Source organism: Callorhinchus milii, unplaced genomic scaffold (assembly GCF_018977255.1).
Source record: "Callorhinchus milii isolate IMCB2004 unplaced genomic scaffold, IMCB_Cmil_1.0 Scaffold27, whole genome shotgun sequence".
NCBI lineage: Eukaryota > Metazoa > Chordata > Chondrichthyes > Chimaeriformes > Callorhinchidae > Callorhinchus > Callorhinchus milii.
In genome coordinates, this window is record NW_024704768.1 from 4018609 (window position 1) to 4035440 (window position 16832).

Here is a 16832-nt window from a genome sequence, read left to right on the forward strand (position 1 = left end):
CCCTTCAGAGCCTTCACCGGTTGCTTTAGTGCTCGAGTCTGAAAAGCCAACACAAGGCTGGAGGCAGCACGGCAACACGCATGTATCTGGCGCTTCACAGGGAAGCACCACAGTGACACTTTGGGAAGCTGAGCAAGGGAAGGGAAGGGGTGACCGCAGGCGGTCAGAGCTGGGGCTTGAAAAAAAGTCCCTTAAAGGGATTTGATCTCGCGCCATGGGACATCCTCCAATCATAAAAGGCACTTAGGGATTTAAAGACCAGGTGAGGCAATGAGTTTCAGGGACTCACAGTACAATAATCCTGGCATTTGATTTAGCACCTTTGATCACATCGTCGACACCTCAAAGCGCTTCACAGAATATGTTGTATTAGGGTGCCATTTTGTGAGTTAAATGCAGCAGCAATGGAGCGAGTGACCAAAAGGGAATTGTAGGCGAGGATCTCGAAATCCATCTTTTCGGAACGAGCCGAGGATTGGGATGAGGTTTGGCACACGTGAGCGGGGCAGCGGAGTTTTAGAAGACCGTACCTACACCAAGACCGAGTGTGCCTCTCTTTCAACCATTGGCTTTACATGAAGTAGAAACCCTCACCCATCCCGCTGTGTTAACACTGTCACAGAATCCCCACAGTAACGGTGGGAGATTACTTCAAAAGAATTTTATTGTAGAACTAAAACCTCAACAGGCAAATGACAAAGAGTTCAGTGTGGGCTGTGGAGAACACAAAGGTTAGCCGACAAACATCGGAATCCAATAAACGTGGATTGAACAGTCTGGTCTTCGGGGGGGGAACGAGTTGTGTCTCAGGCAGATAAACGTGCTGACAGCCCAGTTCCCTCGCCTGCCATCGCCGGTCTCATTGGCAACTCCCAGAGGAACATCTAACGGCACCTCTGCCTCATCTTTCGCCTTTTGCGCTTCAGTCTGCATCAGAGAAAAAACAAGGCAATCAGTCCTGGGTGAAGCGGGGAGCAACAACAATAAATGGCATTTAGGCAGCACCTTTTATGTCCGGAGGACGTTCCAAGGCGCTGGACAGTCAGTAATTTGGACCCGAGCTGGGGGTTGGGATCAGGGGGGGTGGTGGGCAGGGAGGATGGGGGTAGGAGGGTGACCAAGGGCGAGGTCGAAGATGAGACTTCAGACAGATCTCTAACTCAGGCTAGAAAACAGTCTTGCTTGGCACATTGCATGCACTTTGAGACAACCCACCCCACCACCCAAGACAGGGCTTAGGCGCCAAGTTTCTGTTTACTGCCTCATCTATGTGTCTGTTCACACCCATAAGCCTTGAGAATGAGGGGGTCAACATTAAACCACAGGGTCTTGCTTGGCATCACTTTACCATTGGAGATTTCCCCTTCAACTTAGGAAACAAAGCCAGAGAGGTAAGGAACGCGCCAGGACCTGACACCCAGTACTGCAGCCAGCCCTCCTGGCTAGTAGAGTTGGTCACGTTGGCAAACCATTTCTCTGTAGCCAGTAACCCATCAGCAGATGGTGGAACTGCCAAGACCACACATCACAATCGCTTCACACACACACACACAGCGACGAGCTGACGTACCTGCGCATTCGCTTCTTCCTCCACTGCAACAAAAAAAACCAGGAAAGATTTAGCGTATTGAAGGTGCACACACTTCCCAACAGACTTGGATGTACAATTTATTACCATTCGGTATTGTAACCACAGTTCTGCCAACTACCAAAAATGCCACCGCCTTGGGCATTCCCACGCCCTGTTGACAGCAGTGCACCCGAAGAGATTCGCTCCCAGTGCAGGATGCAGAAACACGTAATCAAGAGCAATTCATCCCTGTTGCAGCGGCTTGGCCACAATTAAAGAGATTGGGGTGACTTTGACCAGCATCAAAAAAAAACACAGGCGCACGGGCGCCTTGGGAGGACGTCCCGCGGTGCTGGACTGGAGAGCGAAGGATTTTGGACCCGAGCTGGGGGGGTGGGGGTCGGGTTCAGGAAGGGTGGAGGGCAGGGGAGGGAGGGTGGGGTGGGGGTAGGAGGGTGACCGAAGGCACGAGGAGACTGCAACGCACCCATCGCCACGCTTGAGAACCTGCATTGAGGGGAGCGGCCGAGGTGGTGTATAACACAGATCAATAGATAAATATAATTTACATAAGAGGCTTCTATGCATAATATTTTATAGATATATATATGATACGTATATATAATGCACAAATGCATAACACTTTATATATATATATATATACAATATATATCTTATAAATGTATACTTTATAGACACACATATATACAACACACAAATATATACATAACATAGATAACACACATAGAAGCCTCTGAGTTATAGAATACGTTTAATATAAACGAGTGAATATCTTACACAGAGAAACCCCTCTCAGTGACAGAACGCACTTTACGGCAAAGCAGATACCCATCTTTTAAATGAGATCAATTCGTGGAATAAACGTCAAGTTACTGAGAGGGGCTCTTACATTGCAGAATACACTGAAACGTGAAGGCGCAGAGAGGCGCGAACACAGGCATTCAGGTAAAAGAGGCGCAGAAGCCTCCGGAGGGCACAGTGCTGCGTTTCACACCCAACACCCGCATAGGTATTCGTGTGAAATATATTATATTATATTATTATTATTATTGCTATTATTATTGTGATGATGATGATACATTATGGCCTCGGGCCCAGGCAGCCCCTGTAAACACGCGCACAGAGGCCCAGGCGAGAGGAGGAGAGAGAGGAAGGGGGAGAGGGGAGGTTAGGCCCCAAATAATCCACGGTCTTGCTTTGATCCCAAGCCCGATGGGGGGGGGGGCTCACGAACGACTGATTTCCCGGCGAACAACGGCACTCACCTTAGCCCTCATCTCGGAAAGGGGGAAGTCCTGCGAACAGAGAAGGGACAGGGGTTAGCGGCGGCCGCGGATGGCGGGGTTTAGGCCGCGGATGGCACCGGATGGCGGCGGCGGGCGACGGCTCGTCTCACCTCTCACAAAGATGGCGTCGGCCGAAGAGAAAGTCCGCGCGTCGCCCTCGCGGCTATTTGTACCGGGCGCCTGCGTGGCGCGGCGCCCTGCGTCATCGCGTCACGTCGCCCCGCCCGCGCGCCCGCGGTGCACGCTGGGCGTTGTAGTTTTTTTTTCCTTCTCCTTCTTCTCGTGGTGGCATCTTGTTGGGGGCTCCTGTTCATCCCAATTATTGTTATAGTTACAATAATGATCATAATGATAATAATAATAATAATCCTTGCATAAGATATTAGCACCTTATCATGTTCTTGGCGCAAGCCCAATGCTCTGGTCCCAATTGATTCTGCCCGCGATCGAGAGCGAAGGAGGAAACTCTGCGGCTGTCCATAGCGCTTGAATTATTATTATGCATTACTATGGTTGTTGCTATCGTTCAAATCCCAAACTCCTTCCGTCCGTATACTCACCCGCACTAACCGCCCCGTTCACCCCAGTCCTCGCCAGGCTCCACTGGCTCCCTATCACACAACGGATCTATTTCAAGATCCTCACATTCACCTTCAAATCCCTTCACACCCTGGGACCTCCCTACTTCTCCGACCTGCTTACTCCACAACGCACTAACCGCTGCCTCCGCTCGACTGGCTCTGGCCTCCTGCTTGTCCCTCATGCCCTCCGCTCCATCGCCAGCCACTACGCCCCGACAGACCGGTCACTGGGGGCAGGGAATCCTCCCACTTAGCTCCTGTTAACCCTGAAAGCCAAAGCCCTAACGGGTAGGGTGATCCTAGCTGGAAAGCTGAGAGGTGGAGAGGAGAAAGATGAGCGAAAGTGCGATCAAAGAGGAAGGTCTTGAGACAGTCCTTGAAAGGGGAGAGGGAGCCAGAGGGATTCCGGGATAGAGTTCCACAAGTTGGATCCATTCAAATTTTCAAGACTGAGGTGAACAGATATCTGTTAGGTCGGGGTATTAAGGGATACTGGGCAAGGGTAGGTAATTGGAGTTGAGGTACAGATCAACCAAAGTCTAATAGAATGCAGAACAGGCTCGAGGGGCTGAATGGCCTCTTGCTGGTCCTGTGTTCAGAGAGTGGGAGCAGATAGGTTTGATAAAATCAGAAGCAGAACAAAAGGGCACTGGTTTCTCTGGGGGCGAGAACATTAGCACAGACACAAAGGATCAAGTGGCTCCTTTCTGTGCTGCATAAATCATTCTAAGTGCCAAAGCCAATCTATTCCATCTATAGCTCTCGCCTCTTCACTTTGACCCATTGTACTTATTCCCACCCATTCATCACTTCACACAAGCCAAGAGCCCTCAATTACTTCATCCCACGAGTAGCCATTCTTCCTGTGGGAGTTGGAGTGAGCGGAAGCAGTGAAACATTAACAGGCTGTGCGAGTCCCGTTAACTCTTGTGCACAAGTGAAGCCCAGTAGAATAAAGAGGACACGGAATGGCAAAAGGGCCATTTCAGGAAGTGTTCCTTTACTCAGAGGGTAACTCTGGAACAATGTCTCTCAATCCCTCTGCCTTGACCCCCTCCCCTCCCCTTTTTCAAATCCCACCTGAGAACCTTCCTCCTCGACTGTGCTTATGGCCACCTCCATCCCCCCCGGCTCGGAGTCAGGCTCCACCACTGTTAAGCGCTCTGAGACTCTGCCCTGCGTGATGGGCGCTATATACGTGCAAGATGTTGTTGTTTTAATCAAGGACTGGAACAAGGTTGCCAGGAAGGGTGAGGGTTGGTTAGGACCAGGGACATTGAGACTCGTTTAAAAAAAGCAGCTCGATGCTGTGATGGGGGGAATGGGAGGGCGGGTGTTGCGGAGGCGATGAGATGGGGTTGGCCAAAGGGCCTTCTTCATGCCGAACCCACCTTGTGATCTTCTATGACCTGATCATTTCCTAGGAGCTGCTTTGAGCCAACGAGCCATTGAAATGGGAGACCTTTTTGGGTCTTAGGACAATGTATCAAACGGGACCTTTCCTCAAACCACTTTGCGAGACAGACAGAAAGTAAGAAAGAAAGAAACAGGAAAAGGGTATTGTTTAGTCTGTTGGATTTATTGGGTTATATTTGCCGCTGAGAGTGTGTGTGTGCGGGGCTGAGAGTAATACACACACACGGGCGGGCGGGGGCTGGGGTGGTGGGGGGGTTGGAGTTTAATCTTCCAGGACCCGGCGGAAGGAACCAACCCTGGGGTTGGGGGCTCCCCAGTCAGTGTAGCGTCTGTATTCCCCCCGCTCCAGCAGGTACTGCCTCCCCCTGTAGTTGGGCTGCTCGTAGAAGACCCAGGTGCCGTCCGTCACGCTGCAGGCCTGGATCTCGCGGGAGGGGAAGCAATCCTGCAGGTTGGGGCAGTCGTCCATGAACTCCATGGACTGACCCCCAAACTCGGGCCTCTCGAACGCCCTCATTTTGTGGACCCCACTCCTGGCCTGTGAAGAGAAGCCAAACAAAACGTCAGGAAGGGCGGGCGGGCGGGCGGGCGGGCGAGGGATTGGGTGGGTGGGAGGGTTAGCGGACAATCAACAACAACAACAACAACAGAGCCCTCCCTTCAGCGTCCCGAAGAGCTTAACAGTGGCAGAGCCCGAGCCCCGGGGCAGGCAGGAGGTGTTCGTAAAGGCAGACGCCACGTGGGGTAAAGAAGGAAGGGGGGCACGGAAATTCAGCCCACGCTGCTCTCCCTGTCACTGACTCCCTGACACACGCACACTCCCATTATTATTATATGGTTATTATTACTAATACAGGACGATATAACTACTCACCACACGGATGGAGCGACAGGATCTGATGCAGTCGTTAAAGCCCATCCAGCGACTGGAGTCCGGATACTCTCCCCTGGTTAACACATACATGTAGCCCATGAAGTTGGGGCGCTCGTAACACGCCCAGGTGCCGCTCTCCACACGGATGGAGTTACAGCGGGTGAAGTAAGTGTACATGTCAGGGCACTCGTTGGAGGAACACTCATAGTGTCGGCCTTGGAAGTTCCTCTCCTCGTAGAACACGATCTGGAACAGCAGAGAGAAGCTCAATGTCCACATCGCATCATAGAATCTTACAGCACAGAAGGAGGCCATTCGGCTCTTTGAAAGGAGCCCCCAACTAGTCCCACTCACTCCCCCCACTCCTACCCCCAAAGCCCTGCACGCTGTTCCTTTTCAAGTCCCCATCCAATTCCCTTTTGAAACCTACTATCGAATCTGCCTCCACCAGCCTTTCAGGCCGTGCAACAAGTCTCTGGGTAGAAAAATATCTCCTCGTCTGGTCTCCCATCTGGTTCTTTTGACAACTATCTTAATTCTGTGTCCTCCGGTTGCCCACCCGCCCGCCCGCCAGTGGGTAATAACCTCTCTCTCAAAAAGAAACCAAATAATAATATGGTCACTTAATCCACGACTGTTTGTGGGGACACTGCCGGGCGCAATTGGCTGCCCACAAAATACACAGTCACTCCACTTTACAGCGTATCCCGTGAAGCGCTTTGAATCGTCTCGACGCCGTGATAAGGCGCTGTGTCAAATGCAAGGATTGTTATTCGGATTGCGGTAGTAACATTTCAATGCTGCGAGGAGACACCTTCTCCCTTACCTTTCCCATTTTGCCTCGGATAGAATGCTGTCCTCCGACGACTGTGCTCCAGAGGAGGGTTATCAGGTTATATAAAGGCCCCACAATGAAAAGTGTGGATAAAGTGCTCTATTGATATTTAAATCGTGCTGGGGGGGAAATCAGCAAAAAAGGCAAATTGCTGATGTGTGTTTTGACGTTTAACACCCATTTACCATTTACTTTGTAACTGTGCTATGCAACGCAAATCATACCGCCTTCGCATGTCAGCGGTTCGCTTATTTCCTCAGCACGATAGCGCTGGAAACAGAAGTTGCCGGAAAAGAAAAATAATAATAATCCTCGCCTCATCGCCTCATCGAGACGTCTCAAAGCGCTTCGCAGTTAACACCGTAAAGCGAGTCGACTGCGTGTTGTGAGGGAGAAACAGGGCAGCAACGTCCCCACAAACAGTCGCGGATCGTGCAAGCAAATTATTATTATTATTTTTTCTTGGGAAGGGTATTATCCCCGGAAAAGCCATCCGCCAATCGAATAGCAACTGGGTTCCTACTTACTGCTGGGCAAACAGAGGCGCGTGCGTGTGTGCGTGCGTGTGTGGAGTAAGGAAACTTTTGCCTAACGTTTCACTCTGACCTGCCCGGGAATTGAACCCGAGTCCTCTCTCGCTTACGAGGTGAGGGGTCTCACCACTGAGCTGCAGGACTCCACGATGAGCTTTCTTGCGGTACACAACGTGCAAGTTGATGTCGCACCACTAGGTGTCGCTAGATAGTTAACAGATACTGCCCCATCGGCAAAGAATTCCAACTAACCATAAACCTGGCGTTGAAACAACGGTTCCTTATCATCTCAAAACCCTTGTAGGGTTAGTGACCATTGGTTTTGTTGGCGAACACAGCAGCCAATTTACGCACATCAACGTCCCACAAACAGCTGTGAAGCGAGAGACTGATCTGATTCGGGGGAATTGTTGGCCCGGACACTGGGGGTAAGAGACCCTCTCTACGGTCTGGAACCGATGGCCTGAAAGGCTGGTGGGAGCAGATTCGGAGGTAGCTTTCGAAAGGGAATTGGATAAGGGACTTGAAAAGGAAAGATGTGCAGGGCTTTGGGGGTAAGAAAGAAGATCGGGACGAGTTGGTTGCTCTTCCAAAGAACCAGCACAGGCACGATGATGATGATGATGATAATAATAATAATCCTCGCATTTGACACAGCGCCTGATCACGTCTTCGAGACGCCTCAAAGAATATACCCTACAGTGTAGTGACTGTGTGTTCTGTGGGCGAAACAGAGCAACCAATTGCGCACAGCAATGGGACGTCCTCCCGACGCGAAAGGCGCTCTATAAATATCATTTTGCTGTTGTTGTTGTTGTTGAACGGCCTCCTTCTGTGCTGTAAGATTCGATGATGGTGTGAAATGGCCCACCACTGTATTGGCCAAACTCACCAAAAGATAATAATAATAATCATAATAATAATAATAATAGCGCTTGAATGAATTCAATGCCACGTGGGCACGTTACTCCCTGGACAATAGTCAGGGTGGGTACAGGGCATGTGCGGGTACAATGGGTTTCATAGGCAGAACAGGTTTTTTTTTGTTGGAAATTACTTACTTTTTCTGCCCACGTCAACAGCACACGACAGACGCACTGAATGGGGATTTGCCGCGAACAAATGATAACACATCGGGAATTAATCGCTTCGTTATTATTATTTTTTTTGTGTGTGTGCGTGAAATTGGCAATAAAAGAAAAGAAGTTTCCAGAGAGAGAGAGAGAGAGAGAGAGATAGAGGAGCTGTTTAATATCTGCGTGCGTTGCCAATCACGCACTGCTGACTGATGGACTATGCCGTCGTGATGAATAGGGCTCCGTCAACGGCTAAACAATTCACAGAGTTTAAATAGAGTTGCCACACGCATCCTCGCCAACAAGGCTGGCACAGCACCAGACTATTGGGAACAGAACCCACAGCAGCAAACAGAGAATGGGAAAGGTGAGATGACGACGCTACGAACTCATAATATTACTGACGATAATCTTTGCATTTGGCCTCTCCAAGCGCTTCACAGGACACGCTGTCAAGCGACTTTGACTGTGGGTTTCGTTGGCGAAACACGGCGGTCGAGTGCGCACAGCGGCGTCCCCACAAACATTCGGGGATTGAGCGACCACATTATCGTTCTTCTTTTTTTTTTGGAGGGTAAGAGAGTCTTTATCTCAACCCCCCCCGTCATCTTCCGTTATGTGGAGAGAAACTGGGATTGTTCTACTAAGAGCAGAGAGGTTAAAGGGAGACTTCATAGAGGCGTTTGAAATGATGAAGGGCGTTTGATAGAGTAGATAGGGAGAAATTGTTTCCTCTGGTATGTGGATGGGACGTTAACCAGAGGACACACATTATTTAAGATAATTGGCAAAAGAACCAGATGGGAGACCAGACGAGGAGATATTTTTCTACCCAGAGACTTGTTGCACGGCCTGAAAGGCTGGTGGGGGCAGATTCGATAGGTTTTAAAAGGGAATTGGATGGGGGACTTGAAAAGGAACAGCGTGCAGGGCTTTGGGGGTAGGAGTGGGGGGGAGTGAGTGGGACTAGTTGGGGGCTCCTTTCAAAGAGCCGAATGGCCTCCTTCTGTGCTGTAAGATTCTATGATGCGATGTGGACATTGTGCTTCTCTCTGCTGTTCCAGATCGTGTTCTACGAGGAGAGGAACTTCCAAGGCCGACACTATGAGTGTTCCTCCAACGAGTGCCCCGACATGTACACTTACTTCACCCGCTGTAACTCCATCCGTGTGGAGAGCGGCACCTGGGCGTGTTACGAGCGCTCCAACTTCATGGGCTACATGTATGTGTTAACCAGGGGAGAGTATCCGGACTCCAGTCGCTGGATGGGCTTTAACGACTGCATCAGATCCTGTCGCTCCATCCGTGTGGTGAGTAGTTATATCGTCCTGTATTAGTAATAATAACCATATAATAATAATATTATTAATAATATAATAATATACCTATAATAACAATATTATTAATAATATATTAAAATTATTTACAACAGTAATAAACGCGGCAGCCAATTGCGCACAGCAGCGTCCCCACAAACAGCCGTGGATTGAGTGACCAAATATTTTTGTGGAGAGGGATTATAACCCCCCCCTACCGCTGCTGGTAAACAGAGGCGTGTGCGTGTGTGTGTGTGTGGGGGGGGAGTAAGGAAACTTGCCTAAGGTTTCGCCCTGACCCGACCCGCCCGGGAATCGAACCCGTGTCCTCTGGCTTGCGAGGCGAGGGGTCTAACCAAAACCCGAGGTGCCATGTGCGTGTGTCCAGGGAGTCAGTGACAGGGAGAGCAGCGTGGGCTGAATTTCCGTGCCCCCCTTCCTTCTTTACCCCACGTGATGTCTGCCTTTACGGACACCTCCTCCCTGCCCCGGGGCTCGGGCTCCGCCACTGTTAAGCTCTTCGGGACGCTGAAGGGAGGGCTCTGTTGTTGTTGTTGTTGTTGATTGTCCGCTAACCCTCCCACCCACCCAATCCCTCGCCCGCCCGCCCGCCCTTCCTGACGTTTTGTTTGGCTTCTCTTCACAGGCCAGGAGTGGGGTCCACAAAATGAGGGCGTTCGAGAGGCCCGAGTTCGGGGGTCAGTCCGTGGAGTTCATGGACGACTGCCCCAACCTGCAGGATTGCTTCCCCTCCCGCGAGATCCAGGCCTGCAGCGTGACGGACGGCACCTGGGTCTTCTATGAGCAGCCCAACTACAGGGGGAGGCAGTACCTGCTGGAGCGGGGGGAATACAGACGCTACACTGACTGGGGAGCCCCCAACCCCAGGGTTGGTTCCTTCCGCCGGGTCCTGGAAGATTAAACTCCAACCCCCCCCACCACCCCAGCCCCCGCCCGCCCGTGTGTGTGTATTACTCTCAGCCCCGCACACACACACTCTCAGCGGCAAATATAACCCAATAAATCCAACAGACTAAACAATACCCTTTTCCTGTTTCTTTCTTTCTTACTTTCTTACTTTTCTCGCAAAGTGGTTTGAGGAAAGGTCCCGTTTGATACATTGTCCTAAGACCCAAAAAGGTCTCCCATTTCAATGGCTCGTTGGCTCAAAGCAGCTCCTAGGAAATGATCAGGTCATAGAAGATCACAAGGTGGGTTCGGGATAAAGAAAGCCCTTTGGCCAACCCCATCTCATCGCCTCCGCAACACCCGCCCTCCCCTAGACTGTGAGCTCAAAGCCCTGACCTTGTTCTTGAAACCACAACTTCGTCACGACAACAACAAGTTGCATTTGTCAAGCGCCCTTTACGTGGGGTAGTGTCCCGGGGCGCTTAAAACGCAAGGAGGCTTCCGCGAAGCGGGATAGACACGGAGATGGACATCGAGGACACATCAAAGCACTTGGAGAAGTGAAAGAAGCCAAGGAGGAAATTGAATCAGAAGGTATTCCGTTAAACTCACAAAATGGCTTAACCCGCAGAACACGATTAATTCCAATGTATTTTTTCCTCCCCAATAGCGTAATAAACGGTGTCACTTCTGCTAATATATTTTTCCACCCGCAAACACTACTTTCAAAATCAATGGGAATGGAACCGTTGGCCAATTACAGAGACCTCTCAATCACACGGAGAGATATTAGCAGCACAAGCATTCCAAAGCCAGGGTGCGACTGCACTGAAAGCCACAACCTCCCCAGCATCGCCCTGATCAGCCTTAATGATAGATGTCGGAAGGGGAATTGAGGGAGTTCCAGAGGGTTGGGACGTGGCCACCGAGAGCACTGCCGATGATGGTGGAGCGGAGGAGGAGGGGGGATGAGGGATGTGTTGGAGGCCCCAAGCTGGGGGGGGGTTGGGTGACGTGGCCAAGAAGAATGGGACGTGTAGGTGGTTCAGACAGGTAAGTATGGAGTTCCCAGGGTGTGAAGTGATTCATGGGTTCTATCAGATCTACATCTGCTGCGGTGTTCCAGTTTGACTGGCAACACAAAGCCTTGGCTATGTGTCAGCGCGAGTTTCCAGCCGGTCTTTCCACTCCGAGTCCGACAAAATACAATCTGACCACACCCGCCTGCTTCCAGCTGACCAGCCCAGCTTTCAACTCAACCTTTAAGTCAACTCTTAACTTAGCCTTTATCTCTTGCCAGACAGCTCTCTCTCTCTCTCTCTCTCGCTCAGTGGCCAAGCTATACGGGTTTAGCTGGTTAGACTCCAGCAGTCACTCCCAACGCGCTCTCTGGGCTCCCTCCCCCCCCACCACCCCACTCCACCCCTACAAGCCTCGGATCACAAGATCACAAGTGATCAGCGCGATTATTGTGGTTATTATTAAAAATCAACATGAGTTTCTCCTGCTGTCGTGGCTAACCATCGAATCTCGCCCACGACTATAGTCAGTTCACTTGACGGTCTATTCTGCGAAGCGCTTTGAGACGTCTGGAAGACCGTGAAAAGCGCTGTATCGAATGCAAGGACTATTATTATTATTATTATCTTCACCCCGCCAACAGAACCGATGGCTGCGCATAAATCGGCTGCCACTGTTCGCCCACAAAATCAAGTGCCCGTGCGGAGCTTTGAGACATCTTCTTGGCGCGATCGAGCGCTCGATTAAACGCGAAGATTTTTACTGTCATAAAACTAAGCAGGTTTTCTAACCTCGTTTGATGTGATTTGAATCGCGCACAGGGAAATGCAGTGGGAGCTCGTGTCAGCGACGCAGATGAATGTATTTATATTACGCATTTGAATCATCAGATCTTGAAACGTTAATATATGCGCCTGAAACCAAGTTCAAGCGCATAGTGTAACACAACAATAATATTAATAATAATAATAATAATCCTTGCGTTTGGCGCAGCACCTTTCATGTCGGGAGGACGTCTCAAAGCGCTTCGCACGATTTTGCTGTGAGGCGTTAGTGACTGTGTGTTTTTGTAGGCAAAAGCCAAACACGCAATCGGACCACTTGACAGTAAATCCATGATTAATTATTGTTATGATGATGATTCAATCCTGTGCCTCAATCCGAGCAATCTGCCAATCTGCACTTAAAGCCAAATGAGCCAAAGTGCGCATTTGCGACGGATTCTTTCGAAGCAATTACTTTGCAGTGAAATCCAGCCCAGGAGGTCCAATTTTGCACCGATGTCACGCTAAGTTACATAAAATATTATGCAATATAACATGAAGTACAAAAACCGCTTACATTTGGTGGGTTTGACGCAAATATACACTCAGCAGATTAAGTGTTGATGCATTTCAAATAAATATAACATAATGCAATGAAACACAGCCTGTAAACCTTCCCTCACGCTTACAATAAGTCCAATAAATCCTTCCCAACAATTAAATTAATAAAAGTGAAGACCTTCCTCTTCGACCGAGCCTGGGGTCAGTGAGTGAGAAGGGAGGGGAAGGGAAGGGGGGGGGGTGGCCGATGGCATGGTCGAAAAGGAGAGCCCAATAATCCTTGGGCTAATGGTTTCACCAGATGATCCAGTATCTCACAGTGTCCAACTGTGTCTAACAATGTCCCAAACCTCTTTTCCCATTTCTTTAGTTCTTTTACACCCCAACGTTCGGACACGCGGTGATGAAATAAGGAGGTGTAGTCAGAGGCCATTCGACCCAATCAAAGCCAACAGATCGTCTCAGAGCCCTTCGCAGGCTGCACTGTAAAGGGAAAGGGCTGTGCCTTTTGTGGGCAAGAGATGGTTTTCTTGGTAAGGAACTTCCTTCTCCGCTCGAGGAAGGTTTAGCATTTGTTCAGCGCACATAATGCAAAGTAAGATGGCCTCAAATTCAAATGCTTGCCTCCATTTGCCAACCTGCTTTGCATGTTGGAGTAGCAAAGCCATTAACCCGACATCTCCAATGCATTTGCATCTTGCAAACCTCCTCAATTCTCATGGCTTGTGGTCGACCATAACGTGATGAGGAGGCAACGCTCTTAATAATAATAATCTTTGCATTTGATATAGCGCTTTTCACGTCGGGAGGACGTCCCAAAGCGCTTCACAGAACACACTGTAAAGTGAATTGACTGTATATTTGTGGGCGAACGCGGCAGCCAATTGCGCACAGCAATGTCCCACAAACAGTCGTGGATTGAAAATGACCAATTTTTAATTATTGTTTTTGGTTTTGGAGGGATTATTATTAGGCTCTGTGTGGAGTAAGGAAACTTGCCCAAGGTTTCGCCCTCTGCCGGGAATTGAACTCAGGTCTCTCACTTGCAAAGCGAGTGCTCTAACCACTGAGCTACAGGACTCCACAGGTTAGAGCCCTCGCCTCGCAAGCGAGACACCTGGGTTCCATTCCCGGGCGAGTCGGGTCAGGGTGAAGCATTGGGCAAGTTTCCTTACTCCGCCCCACACATACACACCCACCCACCCACCCACCCACACACACACACCCACACACGTGCCTCTGTGCACCCAGCAGTAACCCGGTTATTAGTGGATGGCTTTTCCTGGGGTAATAATCCCTTCAAAATAAATAACGACAACAAATTGGTCGCTGAGTCCACGGCTGTTTGTGTGGACGCTGCTGGGCGCAAATGGCTGCCGCGTTCTGCCCGCAAACTACGCGGTCACTACACTCCGCAGCGTATCTTGCCAAGCGCTTTGAGATGTATCACCAGCAGCGTAACCGTGTGCTCTGTCCAACGCGAGGATTATCGCCTTGTGAGACAGGCTCTATGGGTTCCGAGTGGGTCCCGAGGTGGGGCTTGAACCCAGAATCCTCTGACTCGGCGAGTGAGAGAGAGAGAGAGAGAGAGAGCGAGGGAGAGAGAGAGAGAGAGAGCGCTACTGACGGAGCCAGGCTGGGGGCTGACACACATTTTGCAAAAGCATCTCCAGCTGAGCAAACAGGAAGTGCACGTGACGAAGGCAATACTTTGCTTAAGACCAACCATTGTGTGTGCGATCTCTTGTCACTGCGGACAAAACCATTAACCCTCTGTGACACGACTCTAGTGCTGCAACACAGGCCGATACCATGTTAAAATAAACCCTTGCACCTGCTATGGCGCCTTAACACCTCGTTACCCAAACGTCTCAAAGCGCACGGCTTCGAGTCTCCCAGCAAGCGAGTTCTCTGGAGGCAATTCGGGTCTCGTGCTGCAGATGAGACGTGAGACCCAGCTCCCACTCTGTGCCCTGTTCCGGTGGACGGACGTTAAATATCTCCCAGTTGCTGCTAATCAAAGAGAGGTCCCTTTTGAAGCCCTCCACGGTCTTTCTCCTCCCTCCTTCTTCGGGGAGTCGCTAAGATCTTACCAACCCATCGGTGGGCGGGCCTTCAGCCTCTCTGCCCCCAACCCTTTGGAACTCCATCCCACCTTCTCTCCGCCTCCCTCGCCCCCTCAAGGCTCGTCTCAAGACCCTCCTCTTCGACTGTGCCTCCGGTCACCCTCCTATCCCTGCCCTCCACCATCTCCTGATCCCAACCCCCAACTCGGGTCCAAGTCCTTGGGCTGTCCTCCCGACGTGAAAGGCTCCGTAGGTGACTGTCACGTGTTGTTGTCGATTGGTTGAAGCTTTTTCCTGGAGACGGCTTTTCCTCCAAGAAAAAGCCCGTTTGAGAACTGAACGGTCGGCTAATGATATTATTAATAATAATGATAATCCTTGCATTTGATGCAGTGCCTTAACCACGTCTTTGAGACGTCAGCTGTCGCCAAAGGCCGAAGAGGGCTCAACTGAAATATTAATCAGCTCTCTCACTCTCGCTCAGACTTCCTGACCGTATTCCTGTCGGTTTGACACTCACATCCCTTCCCTTTCCTTCCGACTCCTTTCACAAACTTGTCGTAGAATCGCACACAGCGATACAGCTTCCAAACAGCCCTTCTGTCCAACTGGTCCATGAGAATCCACGTGCATTCATTTATCCACATTAATAATAATAATAACAATAATCCCTGCATTTGACTCAGTGCCTTTTCACGCCTTCGAGACGTCTCAAAGCGCTTCACGGGATACACTGTGAAGTAGAGTGACTGTGTATTTTGTCGGCGAAACGCGGCAGCCAATTGCGCCCGGCGACGTCCCCAAAAGCAGTCGTGGGTTGAGTGCGGATATTTTTGAGTCTATGTTGAATGTGACGCCTCTTTATCCCCTTCTCCCTCCAGAAGGCGTCATTTGCTCTTCAGTACTTTTAACGTCATTTGTTTCACCCACAGCTTCCGGCAGTAAGTTCCACATTCTTACCACCCTCTGCGTCAAGAAGTTTCTCCTAAAGGCGCTATCAGACCTCCTAATAGGAGTCCCCGTAGCTCAGGGGTTAGAGCCCTCGGCCTCACAAGCGAGAGGACCCGGGTTCGATTCCCGGGCGGGTCAGGACAGGGCGAAACCTTAGGCAAGTTTCCTTACTCCCCCCCACACACACACACACACACACACGCACGCGCCTGTGTTTACCGGCAGTCAGTAGGAACCCGGTTGTTAGTCGATTGGCGGATGGCTTTTCCGGGGGTAATAATTCCTTCAAAAAAGGTTTTAAAGAAATAATAATTTGGCCGCTTCAACCCACGACTGTTTGTGGGGACGCTGCCGGGGCCCAATTGGCTGCCGTGTTTCTCCCGCAAAAATCCCTATGCTTTACAGTGTGTTCCGTGAAGCGCTTTGAGGGGTCTCGACGGGGAGCTGGTGGGGCGGGGAGGTGTGGGGGGGGGTTGGCTCGATCCCACCCTCTCTTGTGACCGAAGCGAGCGAGAGGGAGAGCGAGAGCGAGAGGGAGAGCGAGAGCGAGAGGGAGAGCGAGAGCGAGAGGGAGAGCGATAGCGATTGAGCCAAAGAGCCACTTAGTAAAGAGGATGTTTTGTTTCTGGAGAGAGCAAAGGGTTAACGAGTTTGGCTGCCGTTTTCATTTTGAAAGTGTGCATTTCCTTCTCTTGGCTTTTTGGCCGTACTTTATTGCAGGGGGCGGGCGGGCGGGCGTGGGGAGGGTGTTGGTGTGGGGTGGGGGGGGTGGGGGGTGGAATGGCGGGGGGGATGGTGTTGTGGTTGGCAAGAAGAGAACCGAACGGGAGGGGAAGAGAGAGAGAGAGAGAGAGGAGGGTGTGCGTGTCTGTGTGTGTGTGTAAGTCTGTCTGTGGGTGTGTCTGTGTCTCTGTGTGCGTGTCTGTCTGTGTGTATGTCTGTCTGTGTGTATGTGTGTGTGTCTGTCTGTCTGTCTGTCTGTATGTCTGTGGGTGTTTGTGGGTGTCTGTGTGTTTGTGTCTGTCTGTCTGTGTGTGTGTCTGTGTGTGTGGG

General features: G+C 50.7%; 2 protein-coding genes and 1 long non-coding RNA gene across 3 annotated transcripts; 1 reads left to right on the top strand and 2 right to left on the bottom strand.

Moving 5' to 3' along the window:
- Positions 1-646: 646 nt before the first annotated feature.
- On the bottom strand, positions 647-3042 carry LOC103172626. The gene is made up of 4 exons (XR_486985.2): positions 2988-3042; positions 2857-2886; positions 1571-1593; positions 647-927 (listed from the first exon to the last, which is right to left on the bottom strand). It is a non-coding gene; the product is annotated as an uncharacterized LOC103172626 (long non-coding RNA).
- Positions 3043-5136: 2094 nt separating this feature from the next.
- LOC103172627 (gamma-crystallin M2-like) lies at positions 5137-6583 on the bottom strand. The gene is made up of 3 exons (XM_042344200.1): positions 6575-6583; positions 5752-5994; positions 5137-5412 (listed from the first exon to the last, which is right to left on the bottom strand). The coding sequence occupies exons 1-3, from the start codon at positions 6581-6583 to the stop codon at positions 5137-5139; spliced, it is 528 nt and encodes a 175-aa protein (XP_042200134.1).
- Positions 6584-9203: 2620 nt separating this feature from the next.
- Positions 9204-10440, top strand: LOC103172199 (gamma-crystallin S-1-like). Its single transcript, XM_007885005.2, has 2 exons — positions 9204-9502; positions 10155-10440. The coding sequence occupies exons 1-2, from the start codon at positions 9224-9226 to the stop codon at positions 10428-10430; spliced, it is 555 nt and encodes a 184-aa protein (XP_007883196.1). The 5' UTR covers positions 9204-9223; the 3' UTR covers positions 10431-10440.
- Positions 10441-16832: the final 6392 nt, after the last annotated feature.